The following is a 19,932-nucleotide window of genomic DNA, read 5'->3' on the forward strand; positions in this document are numbered from 1 at the left end:
CTGATGGATGTGGATGGTTGTGACCGAGACTTTCCCGCAGTGCGAAAGGCTGACAGGGCCCAGAGGAGAGCGGTGGCACAAGGAGGCCTGAGGAGCCTGGTCTGCTGGGGGTGGAGGGGGTGGTGTCTGGGGCTGAGGCTGGAGGGCCTCCCCAGCAAGCGGCTCTGGCCTGGTGCTCAACTTATGAATATGTGGACTGGCTGCTGTCTCCCGAAAGCCTAGTGGGGCAATGCCCAGGCCTGGGTATGGTCTGGAGCAGCAAGAACCTGTTCACTGGGAGATAATGTCCTTTGGCCTGTGGGGGACCCACGGCAGCGACCAAAGCAAGGTGTCTTCATCTGGTGCTTAGAACTAAGATGGGCTGAGTCGCATCTGGCTTTCCTGACAATCCATGTGGGTTGGGGACTGAGGGAGTGAGAGGGGATTGAGACACCTGACTTGTTGAGGCTAAACCAGTTAACTGCTAACATGAGAGCACCGTGACTGCTTTTGAGCCTCTACACTGCTAAAGCCAGCCATTTGGGTTACATGAACAGAAGAAAAAGAGCTCACTCACCTTTTGTTAGTTTTAAGGTGATTGTCCACTGTAATTTAGGGCTCAAATGAGGCTGCCGATTTATACTTTTAACTTTAATTTCCAAAATAGTCCATGACTCTAGGTTGTAAAAGTAGAAGTTACTATGACTGTTTGTTTTCCCCTGATCTAGTTAGTAAGCTGGACCTGAGCACATAGGCATTGGAATTAATCCAGATGCCCCCTCTCTGGCTGGTGCCACTCCCCAGTTCTTGCCCTGTGATTCCTGGTTTTTTGATTTGAGTCCATCTCCAGACCTCAGCTCTCCCAGTCTGCCCAGCCCTCCTGGGCTGATAGTCTCTTCTGGGCTAGATTTTCTAGGTGGGCAGGGATTTTCTCTTTGTCCAGCCAGGCCTTTGGCAGATGCCCACTTCCTCCTGCCCTCAGCTCCCACTCCTGAGCTGCCTCCTTGCAGCTCAGGGAAACCCCGGGAAATAGAGGCCAGGATTCATTCCAACAAGAGGCCATGTGTCTCTTTCACACTCTGCTGCTTCACCTGTGAAATGTGGGGACTCAATTAGATGGTCCTACTGTGCCTAATGAATTAAGGAACAAACAGTGTTTTCTGATGGTTTGTAATAACTGAGATGCACATACAAAAACAAAACTAAAGAAACGAAAAAACAAACAAGCATTTCTTTCCAATCAAATATGAACTTCTGCCCTGGAGTATATATAGTACATTCACAGCTCTCAGTTTTTGACAGGGTCATAGTGATGAGGACTTTTTAAAAAGATAAACCCTTGAAAACAATGTAAAACTTCAACAAATTACAAACCATTGTATCAAACATTGGTACGTATTTCCCCTTTAGAAGAGGGAAAGATGGAAGTTGATTAGAGAGTTGATATAACGGAAAAAAAAATGCTGAAATCCTGGCATTAATTTTACCTTAAAAATCTGGAGTTTTTATTCACATCAACTTGGTAATCTAAGTAAAAACAATGGAGAAATTTGACCAAGGCTTGGTCTTCCCACCTTTATTCAAATTACTGTCTTTATTACTTTCCACATCTTAACAAGGGAAAAACTGAAAGGCAGGGAGGTGTGTGCACCTCAGACTGCACTCATACCTTCCATCACTGAAAATGAGAATGAGCAAGCAATTTGTTTTTCCACATTCAGAAGTTATAGTTTTTAAAAGCTCAAGTTTTAATGGCATTAAGATTAAAGGCAATAAAAAAAGAATTAAAAGCAATCAACAAAGGCGAGGAAACTTACTGTGGAGGAAATGAAATTCCTTCTGAAATCACAAACCGGAGAAAACATGGTCTGATGGTTGGACATATCAGGAATCCTCTGCCCATTCTCAAAAAGAATCTCTTTTCCCTGTAAAAGATCTTTTTCGTCACACAACGTGTATCTCATGCTCACAGTCAGGAAGAGATTTTTATAATCAAATTCTTAAGAGACTCGTTAAGTTAGGACTGCTTGTATTTTCCTTTGAGGTTGTTTTGACAAGAATTGTCAAACTACAAAAACTTTCTAAGATTTCAAACCTGAAAAGATTGTGTTTAAATTTTTTTTTTTTTTTTTTTTTTTAAGGAGGGTGGTTAGTAGACAGGTCTGCTTTTTATCTGTAGTAGAATCACGATGAGTAAACTGAAAGGAAGATTGGGTTGGGGTTTATGCAAACACAGTTTCTTCTTCTCTACCTTTCTGCCCTGCTTTGCCTGCAGAGAGATTTACCATTGCATTTGTGTATTCCACCCCTTCAATCTCAGAGCACTGCTACTCAGTCCTGGGCAATTCTAGCATTTCACATATAAAGTCTTCGATTAAATGAACAAGGTCAACATTTCTTAGGATTAGCCAGTAAAAAGCAGAGTCTCTAAACTGAAACAATGGAACAAGACTCACTATTCATTCAACTTCATATGAACAGGAATCATGTGGCCATAACTATCGAGTAATATTTATTTGATGCCTATTTATATGTAAAACTGAACTGAGTAAAACGTGCCGTGATTCCAGAGGCAGAATCCTCCCCCTCAAGGGCACAGTTGATGACAATTAGTGATGGTACTGACAACTACCTCTTAGCAGGTACTTATCTTATGATGGCATTTTATTCTCATTTGATCCCTACAGCCACTCTAATAATTAGATATTATTATAACTTTTATGAACAAGGTAACTGAAGTGAAGAAACATTAAGCTGGCTCTGGGTGGTGAACACACAATGCAGTACATAGATGATGTATTATAGAAATGTAGATTTGAAACCTGTATAATTAATTGTATTAACCAATGTCACCCCAATAATTTAATTTTTTAAAACCCCCCATTACAAAAAATTTCCACCATCAGTATGACAGCGCTATGCCCCTACACTTTTGCCAATACTGGATATTGCTATAGTTATCTTTTTAATGTTTGCCAGTGTGATGGGTGAAAATTGTATTTTATTTTGATTGGAATTTCTTTCATTATTATTAAGTTACAGCATCTTTTTATATATTTGACCACTTGTATTTTCCTTCTGTGAATTCCTAATTCTCTCTTCATTTTGAATTGGGAGTATAATCACTTTCTTATTGATTTCGATGACTTTCTTTTATATTAGGGATAGTTTGGCATTTGTCTCCTTACATATTACAAATGTTGTTTCCTCATTTGTCTTTTGACTTCTCATATTTTCCCCTTCCTTCTTTTCTTCTCCCCCTCCCTCTCCTTCTCTCTGCTATATAGATGTTTTTGATTTTAATGTCAAAACGTTTTTATGGCCTTTGAACTTCATATATTTATTAGAAAGGCCTTTCAAGTACCAGTGTTTTCTTCTAGTACTTTATTTTTTTCTCACTCAATTATTTGATCTATTTCAAAACTTGAATTCATTCAAATTTAGCGAGGTATACAAGTTTTCATGTAAAATCATCTGCTTTAAAATGTCTGCTTTTAAATATATATATATACACACACACATATATATACATATATATACTTATAAATATATATATATATATACATGTGTATATATATATATATATATATATATATATATATATATATATATTTTAATGTGTGAGCCAAATAAAACAAACCTGGTGGCCAGATTCGGCCATGGACTGCCAGTTTGTAACTTCTAGTTACAAAGATTCCACATAAGAAATTAAATAAGACCAGACTGTTTCTGTTGCACTGCTGCTGGATAAAAGGAGTACCAGGCAGTGCTATTCAACAGGGAAAGTGTATGACTATTAGGTTGGTGCAAAAGTAGTTGTGGTTTAAAAGGTTAAAAATAATTGCAAAAACCACAATTACTTTTGCAGTAAGCTAATACCTGTTGAGGGTAATAACCTTCCAGCTCTAACTCCTGAGGAAATCACTTAACCTCTCTGTTTTCTCATCTGTAAAACAGATACAGTAACAGGTTTCAGGCAGCGTTAATTATATTTTGGCCTTGTAAGGGGTCTGGCACATGGCATACGTGATTAAGTGGTAGTTATTATGAGATGTTTAGTGAATGACAGATATGGTCTGTACTACTCCTGTAGCCACCTTCATAGCATATCCTAAGATTGTTTCAGAAAGAACTGACTGCAATGGAGATTCCATTAATATCCAGTATTGCCAATGGGTCCCCAGTTTGTGTGATTCAGTGGTGATGGACTCTGTAGGAGATCTGCGGGAGGCATTAGACAGTTGGTACGCACAGGAAGTCTCCAATTTCATTTGGAAAATTAGATTTTCATTCAGCAAACAAACGGAAACACAAATAAGGATGCTATAATTAAGTACCAAATTAATATAGATGAGATATATTTTAGCTCAAGAAAATGAAGTTGTAAGGGGGATGGAACTGACGGCCTTGAAAACGCAAAGGATTTGTTTGTGTGGAGAAAAGGGCATTCCAGGTGTGGAAAAAGGCATGAACAGAGACACAGACATGTGTGTCATTGTACTTCACGGCAGATGTTGGTGGAGTGGAGAGTGGTTGTGAGTGGGGACAGAGAGGAAGGGACGTGGCCCGGGCAGGGTTATGGGAACATGCAGGGCTGCACATTGAAGCATGACAGAGGGTGACAGTTGTGGTCTGAGTACTTTGGGGGGCGAGGTACAGGAGTGCATGGCTGCAGAGTCGGATAATAAGGCCGATCAGTGACCTGGAAGTACCGGCATTTACACGGAAGCTGAAACTGACCATGGATGAGGATGTGTAATTAATAATAGCTAGGATGTGTTATAACTAATATTATAATAATATGACACTAATATGAAACATAGTTTCAAGAATTTTTGTCCCATCATTTAAGCCTATCTTACCACTTAAACATTGCAACTGGAATACTCTTGGTGCTATTATTCTCATTTTACAGATGAAAACATTGAGGTGTAGAGAGGGTAAGAGACTTGCTCAGAAGAGATGCCCCCAACAACACTAAAGGTCTTTTTCAGAAAAGCCACTCATGAAATCAATCCAGAGGCCGCATTTCAAAGGACAGATGCCAAGCTCTCACCCTCTTTCGAAGGCACCTTAGGATATAGGTCAATAGGTAAGATGAGGATGGGGTCACAATGTCTCTGTGACATTGTACCTTCACTGTGTGCTGATATCCAACCTTTCAGAGGATTAGAAATTAGTGAAACAGCAAGGCTCACAGAGCAGAGAAAAGACTTTCTCTGGTGAGAAACTCTTCATTTTTGACTCATGGATTTTCTCGGCTCATTGAGTCATGATTGTTTAATGCTGCCAGGGTCTTGAATAATTCCCTCTTTCCTTTTTTGACTATTAGGTACTTTCTCTCACTTCTCCTTTTCGGTTTTGGGGATTTTTCAGATTTTAATTTGTGAGTAAGTCACAGGGGGAGAGGGAATCATTGACTTTTATGACTATTGAACATTTAGGTAAACCAAGTCACAGACTATTTGTAATCAAGAATCTTGTCCAAGACCACCATCAGTCTCTGTTCGCAATAGGATTAAAATGTCTTCACCTTCTTCTTTGAGTCTTTATTTCATGGGCACAGTTTAAGCCTCAGATTCTTGCATTTTGTGTTGATTTCCTTCCTGAGAACCACTACATCCATCTTTTATTTCTAAAGACCCTAAAAGCAAAGCAGGTCATTCTCCGGATACCTTAGGCCAGTTAAATGGCCACCGGGCAAGAAGTGGGGAAGACAGGTGTTCTGACAGAGAATTTGTCCTGACGCTTACCTCCTCAAAAGACAGTTATGGGAAAGTTCTTTTATCCAATGAGCAGAAATATGTTTTCCTAGACTATCAACCCACCAATCCAAGGCTAAACCAACTAGTGTTTGATAATGTGACCCCAGAATGCGCCTGGGACCCACTGTTCTGCTCCAAGGAGGATAGCCTCAGGGATGAGATTATCTCCCTTTTCATTCATGTGTTCAGAATAGATAATGCCAAATGTTTCAAATCTGGAATAGGAACAGCCACTTCCTGCCAGTGCAATAGAAACTCTGCTGCGTATTGTTTTCTGGGTATTTTTTTAAGATAACAAAAAAGTCCATTTATTTGATGTGCCTATGGTTAGCATGAAAATACCTCTTTTTAGTTTGTAAAAATTCATCAATATATGCATTTTTTTTGGTAGATGATATATCAGCAAACTATTGTTAGTACCTCGATAGTATATCTTAGATTTGTCAGCTTGTGTTCAGCCCCCGTGCAGCTACCCAGGTCCAAGCCACTCACTATCCTCTCTTGCCTGGACCACTGCACTGGCCACCTAGCTTGGTTTCTAGCAGCCAGAAAACTTTTAAATCCAAAGACACTTCTGAGTTCTGTCCTGCTCAGAACCTCCCATGACCTAGCAGACCCCACAGGAGCCTACCTCTCCGCTCTTGTCTTACTCTTGCTCCCGCCCTCTGGCCTCCGTTTTATTGTAAAACCGAACCAAAGTCTCCCTCCCTAAGGCTGGTGCACAGCTGGCTTCCTCTTCCTGGAAGACCGCCCTCTCACTTGGTGTGGCGGTCTCTTTCTCCTCTTTAGATCTCAGCTTGTGTCAGCATCACAGGAAACCAGGACGCCTTCCCTCACTCACCACCCTAGCTAAGTGGGCCCACCATTTTTACTCCGTTTCTTTGTCCTGTTTGTTTCTTTTCTAGCAATTCCATTGATTTATTTGTTTGTTTCCTTTTTATTATTTGTTTTTTCTTTCTAGAAACACTGAATTCTCTTTGATAGCAAAGGCCATCTCTGTTCGCTACCATATGTACACCTGGCACCTGGCACCATGCTAGGAACACAGTGGGTTCTGCTACATACTGATTTCCACGTGTTCCAAAGAGCAACTGCAATGCATTTTTGCTAGTCATCTGTTTTTTGTTTTGATAATAATAGACTAGTTTGAATCTGATTGTTGTCACCCAGCTTGACTTTAGGACGACAGCCAAGACTGACTGGTGCTCTAGGTACCTCAGACTTACCTGCGTGCGCTTGAGACTGGTCTCCAGGCTAAACTGTTCACGTGCCCTCGTTAATCAGCAGATACTTTCACATTCAGTTTCCAGGACTGTGGCAAACTCGAGCATGTTCAGAAGAAGACAAGTAGGATCAGGAAGGGTCTGGAAAGCAGGAAGTTGTAGAAGAGGCTGCACAGAGAAGGGGAACAGAAGGCAAGGATTTTAATGTCAGCTGGGGATAGAACCATAAAAAATAGAATGAGATGAACTTCAAAGTGCTGTTACCGTGAAGAGGTACTGGATTCATTCTACATTGTTTCAGAAGGACAACTAAGATCAGAAAAACAGATTTCAGATCGTCATAAAGAAAAACTTGCACAGTTGTCCAAAAATAAAGATAAACCTCCTTGTAAAGAACTAAGCTTTTTGTCATGACAAATGTTCAGGCAAGACCAGTAACACCTTCAAATATATTAGAGCAAAATTCTTACACATAATGACTCGTACAAAATAAAGGGTCAGTTCACACTGGCAAACAATTGTATCTATGTGAAGTGATGAGTATGTAAATTAGCTTGATCATTCCTAATTATGCATGTGAAAACATCACGTTCACCTTAAATACTCATATACGTGATTTTTATTTGTCAATTATAACTTCATTGAAACTGGAGAAAAATTCATGTTTGGTAAATAAATGAGTGTATCACTGTAGGCGGTTAGAGCAAGTAGCCACAGAAGCCAAGAAGAATTCCGGTGCTCTCTGATTTGTCTAATATCCACTCTGTACCATGTGGGCGATACAGAGGGAAGTCTATGCCTTAAAAGTAGCCAATAAGATAAAGGAAATGCTTGAAACAATGAGAAACAGTAATAAATTGTTGTGACCGAGGATTTTAGAGAAGGTAAAGACGCCTGAGCTGGGTGGTTTTCTTAGAAGTGTATGAGTTAGCCCTTTAAGGATTAAGGAGAACAGAATAAAGAAAATACAGCATTTTAGAGAATGAGTACAAAAGTCCAGAGATACAGTTGAGCCCAACTGACATAAGAGACAGTGAGCAGATGAGCTGGTCAGAGTAATGTGTCCCCCTGGGGGAGGAGGAAATGAGGCAGCAGGCACATAGGTGCCAGACTGGGGGTGGAAGCTTTGTGAATTATTGGGGGGACGACGCAGGAACGGTCACCTGGTACAGGCACAGTGGACAAGACAGCTGTGCTCTTCAAACTGGGGTGTCCACACATTCACACACCTAAATGTTCACTGAGCATTCATTTTACTTGAAGATTGGAGGAAGAAAGATAATTTATTTGTAGGTAATGGAAGACATTATTTTATATCAAACAAATATGGTAAAACTTAAGACTTCAGTGAGGTGACACTGCTGGTTCACAATGGTCTTAACGTTTTGCAGCAGGTGCTGCTCGCTCTTGAGGTTCTTAGTGGCAGGAGGTCCTGGGGTGGAGAAGTGAGCATCATGCAGGGAACGTCAAAGGGCAGAAAACATAATCAATGTGGACAACTAATAAGCACTGGGCACTGCGCTGAGCCCCGGGGGAGAGGTGAGCACGAGGACCCCGCTGCCTTGTAGCAGCTGCTCATGTGCTGGGGGCCAGGCAGACACATCACCAGACTGGGTGCAGATGCTTATGGGCCTAAACAAAGAGCAGCGCAAGAGCTGTGTGCTGGGAGGCCCGAGAATGAAGCAGCTGCTACCAGAAAAGGTAAACATGGGGTCCGGTGCCCGAAGCACTGACTGTTACTGAACGCCTGTGTGTGGTAACTGAGAACTCATCCTGGGAAGGAGACAGCACGTGGAAAAAGACAGCCACCCACGCAGAAAGCCTGTTGTTTGCACCCACACTGTCTGACCTCGCTCTGCAGCTCTCCCACCTCGCTGTGTGCACGAGCTCATTTCCATCGATGGTTCTGAGACCCAAGTTCTGGCAGTTTCCAGTTTTTAACTCAGCCTGCCTGTTGAGAATAAAACCAGTTGAAAACTCCAGAATAATCTTTTCAGTAAAGAACCCAGAATCCTGTAGCTCTTGATAAGAATTAGAATGAAGAGCTAAGTTACAGAAATGGAATACACCTTACTGAGGTTGACACTTGAACTGTACATGTAGCTTTTCAGTTTTCTCAAAGAAATAATTGTAGTAAATTCAAAATACAGTCTCTACTTTTCTTATAGAGCACTGGTTTCTATTCATAGAATTGAATCAAATCAAATTAAATCGAATTGAATTGAATACCGGTGGCATACGGGTAAATGAATTCATTTGTTATTAATGGTGGTTTTCAAATAAAAATCACAGGTAATCATAGCTATAACTACTAGCTACCCTTTACTGAATGTTTCGTGTTTGCTCAGCGGTTCTCACTCATGGTGTAAGAGATGAATTCATTTGTCATACAACCAAATTTAGTGGATATCATTATCCGTGTTTTATGGATGAGATAAATGAAGCAGGAGAGGTAGCACAGTTAGAAAGTGGCAGAAGCTGGGTAGTTTAAGAACTCCAGAGCTCAAAGGCTTAAACACTGTACTTCACTCTCTAAGTACTGATGATCATTACAGATGACTTACGTATTTTTAAATGGTCGCCCATATGCGATTCTGTTAGGAGACGGTCCCTTGAGTAGGAGAGAGAGGAGAGAATGAATGGGTTACATCAAGAACAGCAGGAGTTGCAACCTTCTCGGGTGAGCCCTGGGGTCTGTGATGTCAGGTCCATTACCTGGGTGTGCCCCTCAGTAGAAAAACTGGCTTCAGGCTTCTGCCACACAAAATGATTTGAGGATCAATTAAATTCTACTCCCTGCAACATTTGAGACAACTCAGGGAGCAACTCTTTGTGTGTATTGCCAGTAAACAGTGGCGTGTGACACGTTTGTGAGAAAATGTGTCCCAGAGGGTCTTAGAAAACGTGGGCCACCTTTAGATGGTCATTTCAGGGTAGGAGCAGGTCACCCACAGCAGTTAGCCCTCAGGACTCCTCAGACCTGGCTCATGCACCTCCCACGTTTCCTCGCCCCACTGGCCCCTGGGTTTTCGCTACATGGTCAGCGGACTTCCCTGGAGGACACCATGATGGTCACCTCAGTGCCTGACTCCGCCTGCCATCACCAGCCCCTCAGGGTGAAGGCTGGGCTCCAGGATGGTGCCTGTTGGGAACCCAGATGGGATCTGACCAGACCTGCAGGGGCTCTGGCCCTGCCCATCACCGGAGCTCAGAGGAAGCACTCACCCTAAGGCCTGGTGTCCGGCTCCTCCAGCAGCTGCCTGGACAAGCAGGCGTATGCCCCCAGGAAGGGCAGGACTGTTCATGGGCCACATGGCAGGCAAGTGTGGACCATTGAGGCATGGGAGATGGAAAGGGGTTGGCTGATAGTTCCTCTCCTTGATGGACTGTTTCAAAGCACTGTGGTTCCAAAGAGCCCTTTTGAAATACATCCATTACGACTGGGCAGTCGTCTCTGTTTTCTTGTAATTGGCTGGCTTGCTAATGCAGCCACTGGCATTTGCTTTCCCTCCTTCCTACCTCGTGCTCTGGTCCCCTCACTCTTGCTGCTCCATGATTGTACTTCCTGAGAGAGCCTTTACACTTCAACTTGGCCTCAGGCTCTGTTTTCTGGGGGACTTAGGCCAAGTCAAACTAATTGACTATCTAAATGGCTATTGATCTTCTGCACACATGTGCCCTCAGATAATGCCTCTTCTAAGAAACTTCTGACTCCTGACATTCTATTATTTGTTTCTTTCTTCTGTATAAGCCATTCCCAAAGCGAGGCTGTACAGGACTTATGAAGATATGACAAAAATATGTAAGATAGCCGGCTAACAAACGGAGTTTGGGAAACAAGCCTGTAGAAGTGTGTTAGGAGGTCAAATAGAAGCGGTAGGAGCAGACGTCCTTGCCTTGTCTCGGATCTTAGGGAGAAGGTCGTCAGTCTTTTACCATTAAGCGTGATAGTGGAGGTAGGTTTCTCATAAATGTCTTTTATCAACATGAGGGTGTCCTCATCTGTTCCTAGTTATCTGAAAGTTTTTATCATGAATGGGTGTTGAATTTCGTCACATGTTTCTTCTGTATCTATTGAGATGATCATACGATTTATTCCTTTATTAATATGGTCACTTACATTAATTAAGTTTTTGAATGTTCAGCCAACCTTGCATTCATAGGATAAACCTTACCTGGTTATGATGTGCTGTCATTTTTGTATATTGTGGAACTTGACTTGTTAATATTTTGTTCAGGGTTTTTGCATTTTTGTTCATGAGAGATGTTTATAATTTTTCTTTTCTTATGCTGTCTGTCTGATTTTGGTATCAGAGTAACGTTGGTCTTGTAAAATGAGTTTGGTAGTGTTCCCTGCTCCTCGATTTTCTGAAACAGAGTCTATTAAGTGTTTAATAGAATTCTCTATTTGAAGAAATTGGGCCTGAAATTTTCTTTACCGGAAGGTTTATAATTATGAATTCAACTTCTTTAGTAATTATAGGACTATTTAGTTTTCTATTTCTTCTTGCAAGGATTTTAGTAATTTGCGTCTTTCAAGGAATTTGCCTATTTAATCTGGTTGTCAAATTTTTTGACATAAGGTTGTTTATAACATTTCTTAATCACCCTTTTAACCTGTGTTGGTGTCTCTTTTTTCATTCCTGGATTGGTAATTTGAATTTTCTCTTTTTTGTCTTGATCATTATAGCTACAGGTTTATGAATTTTACTGATTTTTTTTAAAAGAATCAACTCTTGGTTTCATTGGTTTTATCTATACTTTGTGCATGCTGTATGTGGTTGATTTCTGCTCATGTAGTTAGTACTCCCTTCCTTGTATTTACTAGAGAGTGAGGAAATTGGTTTCAAAAGAGAGACTAGTAGATTCAGGACAGTCTGTATCTAATACAACTTGGTCTTTTATGATAACAGATGGTACAATAAACTGAGAAATTACTTTCTGATTATTTAAGAAACTAATGTTCTGATCACTTTAAGGGCTGTATGAAAGCTGTTTTTAGTTTTTCCTAGCTTTATTGGAATATAATTAACATATAACGTTGTGTAAGTTTACAGTGTACAGTGTGATGATTTATAGACATATAGTGAAATGATCACAATCAGATGGTTGCATGTCCCTCATGTCATATACTTACCTTGTGTGTGTGTGTGTGTGTGTGTGGTGAGAACATGTAAGATCTACTCTCTTAGCAACTTTCAAGTATAAATACAATATTGTTAACTATAGTCACCTTAGACTAAATGTTTTAAAAGTTATAGCAAATGAGAAACATTAGTGTGGGAGAAAAGTATGCTTGGGCAATAAGCTACTGATGAAAATTAGCTCTCTAAATAAACTTAAAAAAAAAATTTATAAATGTTTGGGTTTGGGGTGAAAAATAAACAGTATTACCCCTAAAAGTTCTGTGTCTATTAGAGGAAATATCCTAGGCCATTTTCTCTGTTATTGCTAATTTTTAGAATAATTTAACGACTAAATCCACTTACTCGAGTATCTTTTGGATATACAGCTTGTGTCCTCTTTGTACTCTTCTCCTCAAAATCATCCCTTTCCAATAGGAGAAAGCAGAATTTACTAAAAATCACTGCAGGGCTAAAAGAGAGATCTCCCACACTTGTCCTGTGGAAGGTCAGAAAACGTGGAGAGGAGTGTTTGTCAAAGGGAAATTTGGTGTCAGACTGTTTGGCTTCGAAGCCCCGCTCTAGCTGAAGGTCTCAGGCGAGGTCTTACCCTCTCTGTGCTTCAGCTTCTCAACTGTAAACGGACACGATAATGCTCACCTCTGGGTACCTGTGAGTTCATGTCCATCAAGTGCTCAATAAGGTGACTGTAGGCAACTCAGCAGGATGCCGTAGGTGCCAGCTGGGAGAGGGACAGCAGTGTGGCAGGAGCAGAAACCATGGCATTCGGGCACATTTTCATGTGACTGACTTGTGCCTTCGGGGCTGCTCATCCCCCGTCACGTGTCCCACTTCCGTGTGATGATGGAGTGCTGCCGTACACGCCCAACTGTATGTGTTAATGGGTCAGGTAGAGCCCGGTTTGTGAGACAGCTCAGGTCACGTGGTAACTTGGTGGCCCATGGTTAAGCATTCAGTCTCTACTCCCGCCCAGTAGCAGGAAAGGAGGTGCTTCTCAGAAGTGGTGTAGTTACCTGCAGAGGCTGACAGGGCTTTGCTCCACAGTCCCAAGGGCGGAATCAGCATCTCCTAAGGGGTGAATCTGCCCCGACTCTTCAGGCCCCATAGTTGCTGCTGGGGCACATGGCCCAAAGGGCAGAGCAGCTCGCACAGCAGCCTGGACCTTGTTCTGCGCCCCACTCGAAACTAGCAGCTTTTTGGGTCACCCAGTGAATGGGCCAGAGTAACACACCCAGCTGAGGGACATGGTACCTCCAAAATCCAAAGAAGCCCACTAAGTGTTGTGCCCCTTTTTCAGTGGTAGGAGGAGCCAGATGCAGCAAGTTAACCTTCACCTGAGAAGGTGTATCTCGCCATGGCCCACGTGCCTGGACCCCTAATAATTTCACTCAGGTAGAAGGCCTCTGAAGTTCTGTCAGATTTATTTCCCACCCTCTGACACACAAATGTCTTACTAGTCAGTCTAGAGTAGTTGCTACTTCTCGCTGTCTAGGTTTGATCAGCATAATGTCCTCTGTGTAAAGGAACAGCATGCTGTCTTGTGGAAGGGAAAGATAATCAAGATCCCCGGGAACTAAACTGACATAGGGCTGAAGAGGGTACGTCTGAGGTTGGGCAGTGAAGGTACATTGCTGGTGGTCCTATTGATGGGGTGGGAGGAAAAGGCATTTCTCAGATCAACAGCTGCATACCGGAAACCAGAGGATGTGTTAATTTGCCCAAGCAGTGAAACCACATCTGGTACAGAACCTTTAGTGGGAGTCTCCTCCTGGTTAACCTACAATATCCATGGTTCTTCTCTGAGACCCGTGTGTCTCTGGAGGCCAGATAGGCTTGTGGGATGGGGACGTGGGAGGAGTCCCCACCCCTGCATCTCTCAGTCCTTGACGGCAGTAATCTCTGCAGCCGCCCAGCAGCGCAGTGCTACTTCTGGTTTGCTACTTTCCTAGGTAGAGACAGCTCCGGTGGCTTCCACTTGGCCTTTCCCACAATACTAGCCCTCACGCCACAGGTCAAGGAACTGATATGGGTGTATCTGTGCCAACTATGCATTCTAGAACTGGAGAAATAACCACTGTCAGACTGACTTGAGCTAAAACTCCACTGATCACCTGACCTCTGTAAGCTCCTGCTCCTCCTGGTAGCCGACAGGGCTGTCTTGGGTCTCCTGGACCTTGTGACAGCTCAGAGCCAGTGCACAGTACTCCCTAACAGGTCGTTAGGTTCTTTTGCCCAGTGTGCAGGTACACTGGGAGAAGGTTTACATCGCTTTGGGGAAGGCTGGAAAAAGATGGACAGGGTAAGTTCTTGGCAGTGCACCAGGGTCCTTCCTGAGGGCACCAAGCCTCCCCTTCATTCAATAAATTCTGGGCAAGTAAATTGGCTCAAGTCTATGAATTGATTGAGGATCTGTGATTCTCCATATTTTAAACTCAGGTTAGAATTTATGCCCTTGACCTGGAACTTTTTGTTTATACAGATCAGGTAAGAATTTTGTAGGCCCCTGTCCACTTCACTTTCAGAAATAACAGGGTCAACCAGCCAGTGCCATGGATCTGAATGAGTCAGACTCTTGTTACTGATGCTTTGACTCTGCTGTCTATTCCAGAAACCACACCCCCTTTGTCTTCAGTGCTGTCCTTGGCCCCTGCCTCCCTGGGCTCTAATTACCCCATTGCGTTTAGTTTGCCCACTGTAAGGTCTGGCCTACAGAGAAGAGCAATCACAGCACTCTTCAGGGCTCTGGGGGCTCTCACAAATTTGTTTCTCACAGCGTTGGTGAAGGACCTGTGTTCTAGACTGTCCCGGTGTGGGTGAGGAGGTCGTAAATGACAAATCCGTTCTCACATTCCAGTCTCTCTAAGCCATTGAATCCCTTCCTGTACATTAAACCAAGGCAGGTCAAGTATTTCCAACTTGCTCACTATGGGCTACATTTTGGTCCACGCTTTAGCCAACCAACCAATCACCCAAATTGTCAGAGCCCCTTCTGCCTAAGAGCTGCAACATTAAATGCAGAATCTCTGCTTGGGGAGCCCATATCAATAAGTCCCCTGATTCAGTGTTCTGTTTCTTCCACCCTTATTGCACACTCATAATATCCATTCCTACACATGTTTCCTGGATTTCTGTTTGTATAAATTATAAAACTCAAATAGTTCTTCTACAGTGGAGCATATCTCCTCAGGGGCCTTACTTTTAGTGGCTTGCTGGGACACGGGTGTAGTTATAGATCGAGAAGCAATGATGGGTGGTGGGGGTGGTTCTGAGAATCAGCATTGTCTTGTATGCAACTGCCCTCAAGGGAGGCCATTATGGTTTTCTCAGGTAATAGGGTTAATCCCCTCAGAGGGGGCAGAGAGGCTGCTTCCATGGAAAGCAGGTTTACCTCTTCCCCTGACACAGATTCATCAGAATTTAGGGGCTCAATGTCCCTGGCTTCACCAGGGTCTCACCACACATCTCTTTTCCAATTTTCAGGATCCTCCTTCTCCATCAAGGCCCTCACTTTAAAGTAGACACCAGGGAGGCTGGGCATTCAACTTGGGTTGTAATTCAGCCAGCCACAGGAGGAGATTCTGCACTTGATTCCCAGCAGTCTCTGCCCTGTGGCCACAGGAGGCAAGGATCTCTGTCAGAGCACATGTGGAAGCTTTCAGGTCTCTTCCATGGGCTTGAGCCGGGACTTTGTATTGCTGAGCTCGTTCTTGTCTTTCCCCACCTCGTCCAGCAGCAGCAGGAGAACCCAGCCAACCTCATTATATTCGTCAGTATATTCATCACTTTGCCAGATCCTTGCTTCTTCTAAGTGGTTGGGTAGGAGTATCCCGTTGTGATGTTTCTCCTGTCGATATTGTCAGGTCACATCCTGAAGTATTAGTGCTCGCTTTATTAGAAATAGAGCCAGTAGTGTCTTTGATCAGAATATAGAACCAATTCCAGAAAAACCCAGAAACAATTTAGAAAATGCATCCTTAACATTTTATTCCTGTCGGACCACTCTCTATACCAAAATCTGTATTAGTCAGGGTTCTCCAGAGAAGCAGAACCAATAGGAGAGAGAGAGAGAGAGAGAGAGAGAGAGAGAGAGAGAGAGAGAGAGAAGATAACAAGGATTGCCTCACACAAATATAGAAGCTGAGAAATGCCAAGATCTGCAGTTGGCAAGCTGGAGACCCAGGAGAGCTAATGTGTAAGTTCCAGGCTAAAAGCCAGAAAAGACCAATGTCCCAGCTCAGTCAGGCATTGGAAGCTCCCTGTTAGCCTTTTGTTCTATTCAGGCCTTTGATTGACTGGATGAGGCCCAGCCATGCTAGGGACTAGAATCTGCTTTACTCAGGCTACCAATTCAAATCTCACCCAGAAAAACCCTCCCAGACACACCCAGAATAATGTTGGACCAAGTATCCGGGCACCCCAGGGCCCAGTCAAGTTGACACATACGATTAACCATCACAGCCATCGTGTTATTTTCATAAATATTGTCTGCTAACACTTGCAGAGTAGATTTAATTCAGCTCCTCGTTGTATCTCACCTAAACTAATGGAACAACCTTACAACTAATCTCATGATATCCATCTTCTCTTTCCTTAAATGTGTCCACTAAACTACCACCAACATTACAGTACTTTCAAATAGCACAGATAAATAGTGTTTTCCGCCCCCATCCCTTTGCCAGAGCCCTGTAGCGATGTCCAGTGCTTCTCCGAGGCAGCAGGACCAGTGTGATCTCAGTAGCGTGTGCACACGATATCTCTCAGGGTCGCCCACTCCACTCATCCACATTGGAATGCCTTCTTACCCTGGGGTTAAATCGGTGCAGTACGGTAGAGCCACTGCAGGTTCAACCATTTACAACTTCCATTTTTGTAGGTTGAAAAATGGTAGATTGGCAGACTGTGATGCAGTTTGATGCAGTACTATAGCAGAAGTATGTTGCAAACTTAACTTCTCAAGAGCAGAGCACTGGTCTGGTTCAGCCCAACATACCCCGTGGTGACAGGGTTTTGGTACATCACAGACCCTAAAAAAAGCGTTTACTGAGCTAATGAATCATTTTATACCTGAGAAGTAAGAACTTTGGCGTATACAGTGAATTTTCATTAACTTAGATTTTACTTTTTTTACACATGACTTTTTAAAATTAGAATTATGTTCAAAGATTCAAGTTAAAAAAGCAATTATTCTCAGAGTTAAGAAGTATTCTAGTTTATCCAGACATTTTTAAATGTTCTTAGACTGAATGGAAGAAAGAAACAGAGAATATCTTAAATTTAACTTAAGTTTTATTGAAGGTGGAGCTAAGTTTTACTCCAGTCTCTTGGAAAGTGGTCCACTGCTTGTGGCCAGAAAACTCCCTTTTGAAAATGACACTTTGGGGGTTTGTTGGGATTTTTAGGTGACTTTTTTTCTGGCTTCAGAAAAATGCTAAAAATATAACTTCCTGAACTCATGGGAAAAGTGAACCATTATGATCAGATAGAGCCTGTTTAATCCATGAATGCACTGGAAACATTTTTAAATTTGACAGGAAATAGAAAGTTCTTCAGCAGAGAATCTCTCTGGGCTAATTATAATCTACTTCTAGAATTGAAGGGCTGGCGAGGACTTCGGGATATCAATTTATCTTCTCTCCGTCTTCTGGAAGTACAAAGTTTTAATCATCCCCAACACATGAGAATCTACCCTATTTTTTAAAAGGCCTTAAAAAAACACAAATTTTAAGTCATAAAGACTCTTATAGACATAAGTAAACAGTATATTCCCCACAGGGTTTGCCAGTACTGTAATTAAGCAAATACAGAAAGTGCCAGGAGTATAATAAGTGGTCAATAATTATTGGCTATGATTATTTTTTGCATATTAAGATGGCCATTAAAAAAAGAAGCATCTTTCTGAGACTAAGAAAATCAGCTTCTCTTAATTACAAAAAACAAAGTGGGTCTACTTATCCATGTAATTATTTTAGAACTGGATGGTACACATTAAACACTGGAAAACATATGAGCTATAGAGCTTCTAGTCAATTTCTAATTTTCTGCTTGAAATGGGGACAATTATACAAACCTACCTTGCAGGACTGTTGTGGAGATTAAATATGTTGCTTATAAAATATTTTGTACAGTGCCTGCTCTTTAGGGGCCCTTCCCAAATTGTTCCTATTCCTAGTCCTAGCCCTGAGCTTGGGCATCAACATATGCTGGCAGAAAGAGTGACCAATGAATGCCTGTGCAGGCCGGGAGCTGACAGCATGGCTGCAGGGAAGGTCTCACTTCTTCCACTGCTCCAGCCAAAGCTGGCTGTCCACAATGGAGAATGTGAAAGTAGATATTCCCAAATTTGAAGGGAAGAAAGGATGTGCCAGTGGGTCACGGACAGTTAATCCTCTGAATCATCTAGGAAACCTTCTAAAAGTACAGATTCGTGAACTCCAAGTCAGACCTAGCAAATCAGCATCTCTGAGGGTCAGGAGAAGAGGGGAGGAATCTTGTATTTAAAAAACCAAACAACAAAAAATACCCAACCTGGGTGATTCCCATGATAAGTCAGTGAGATGACCTCTCTGTTCCCTCCAGATTCAGGTTCTGTGATTCTAATCATACCTTCTAAGTGAGTCAGAGCTCAGAATTATTATGCAGAGTGAGGTAATTTGTGGTTTCCTGTCTTTAGATTATGGGGGAGGGAAGTATCACATAATGGGCATTATCCCATAAATTAGTGGGGATGTGGTGTAACATAGAAAAAATGAAAAATTGCCTGATTAAACCCTTAAACTTTAATCCTAATATTAGATCCCTAATATTCTGACAAATGAAGTAAACAGAGCAGACTAGATTTTATCATGATGGGTATATTCTGTGCCATAAAAACACCTGACAAAAAAAGAAAAATACCCAGGGAATACTCAAGCAAGCCGCAGTAAGAGTGATGGAGAATTAAGGTCAAGGTCGTAACAGAGACAGCTTGTTTTACCTCCTAACTGAACAACTGCCGTCTTGAGGCTGAATCAATCAAGAATAAGAATAAGGCTTCGCAGGACCAGAGTGATACATTAAGTACAGTGATGGGGAATGATTGCTGTCTGAGGCCCATCTGGTCCAGGGAAATGCTGCTAAATTAGAGTTCACACAGGTATTTGATAAACTCAAAGGAAGCCATCTCATACCAGTTTTGCAGTGTGTCACGGACTGAAGCGGCTGATCGTGACCTCCTGCACGAATCACTCTTCTTGGGACTAAGAACAAACTCTTATACTTCCAGTGCATTGTCTGGCTTCCAGAAGAAACTGGCGCCTAGCATGGCTTTCAGGTTCCAGAAAGCAGATCAGTTTCTCAGTGAAGTGTCCTCACACTGGGAACCGAGAGGGTTGCCTTTCCATCCAGAAGTACCATAGACAGAACCAAGATGTCTGCCTGCTGCGCTGGCTAAATGGCATCAGCTTCTTTGTACCTGCGGCGTGCTAACCTTAGAGAGGTTATACTGCACTCTAACCTTGGAGAAAGCGGGTACCCCGAAGACCTCAAGGCCTAGTAAAACAGTAGAACCACACCGTGCTTTCAAGAGCTGTGTGGTTTTAAAAAGAATCCTCATTAATTTACCTAATCCAGCCGTTTCCAGCTGCAGGGGTGTGAACACACTTTGGAAAGGGCAACTACCCATGCAGGGCTGTCTCTAGGACTCTAGTCAGAAAGGCTCATCCGTGACAAGGTGGAGAGGCATCTGACTCTTAAGTGTCCCATTCTGGCTGTCACCCTCAAGTGTTCCCTAGCGTTACAACTGTGCACCATCTCAAAGCTAGAGAATGCACCTGTCTCTTTTAC

General features: G+C 42.5%; 1 protein-coding gene across 1 annotated transcript in view; it reads right to left on the reverse strand.

Moving 5' to 3' along the window:
• Positions 1–15,766: 15,766 nt before the first annotated feature.
• The window catches only part of IL21 (interleukin 21), a gene marked incomplete at both ends in the record, with an annotated part of 45,806 nt that continues 41,640 nt past the window's right edge, over positions 15,767–19,932 (reverse strand). The window contains one exon of the mRNA XM_081076481.1: positions 15,767–15,955. Within this exon, the coding sequence (XP_080932607.1) occupies positions 15,767–15,955 (189 nt within the window). The remainder of the gene's footprint in view (positions 15,956–19,932) is intronic.

Source organism: Rhinolophus hipposideros (genome assembly GCF_964194185.1).
Source record: "Rhinolophus hipposideros genome assembly, chromosome: 16".
NCBI classification, from domain to species: Eukaryota; Metazoa; Chordata; class Mammalia; order Chiroptera; family Rhinolophidae; genus Rhinolophus; species Rhinolophus hipposideros.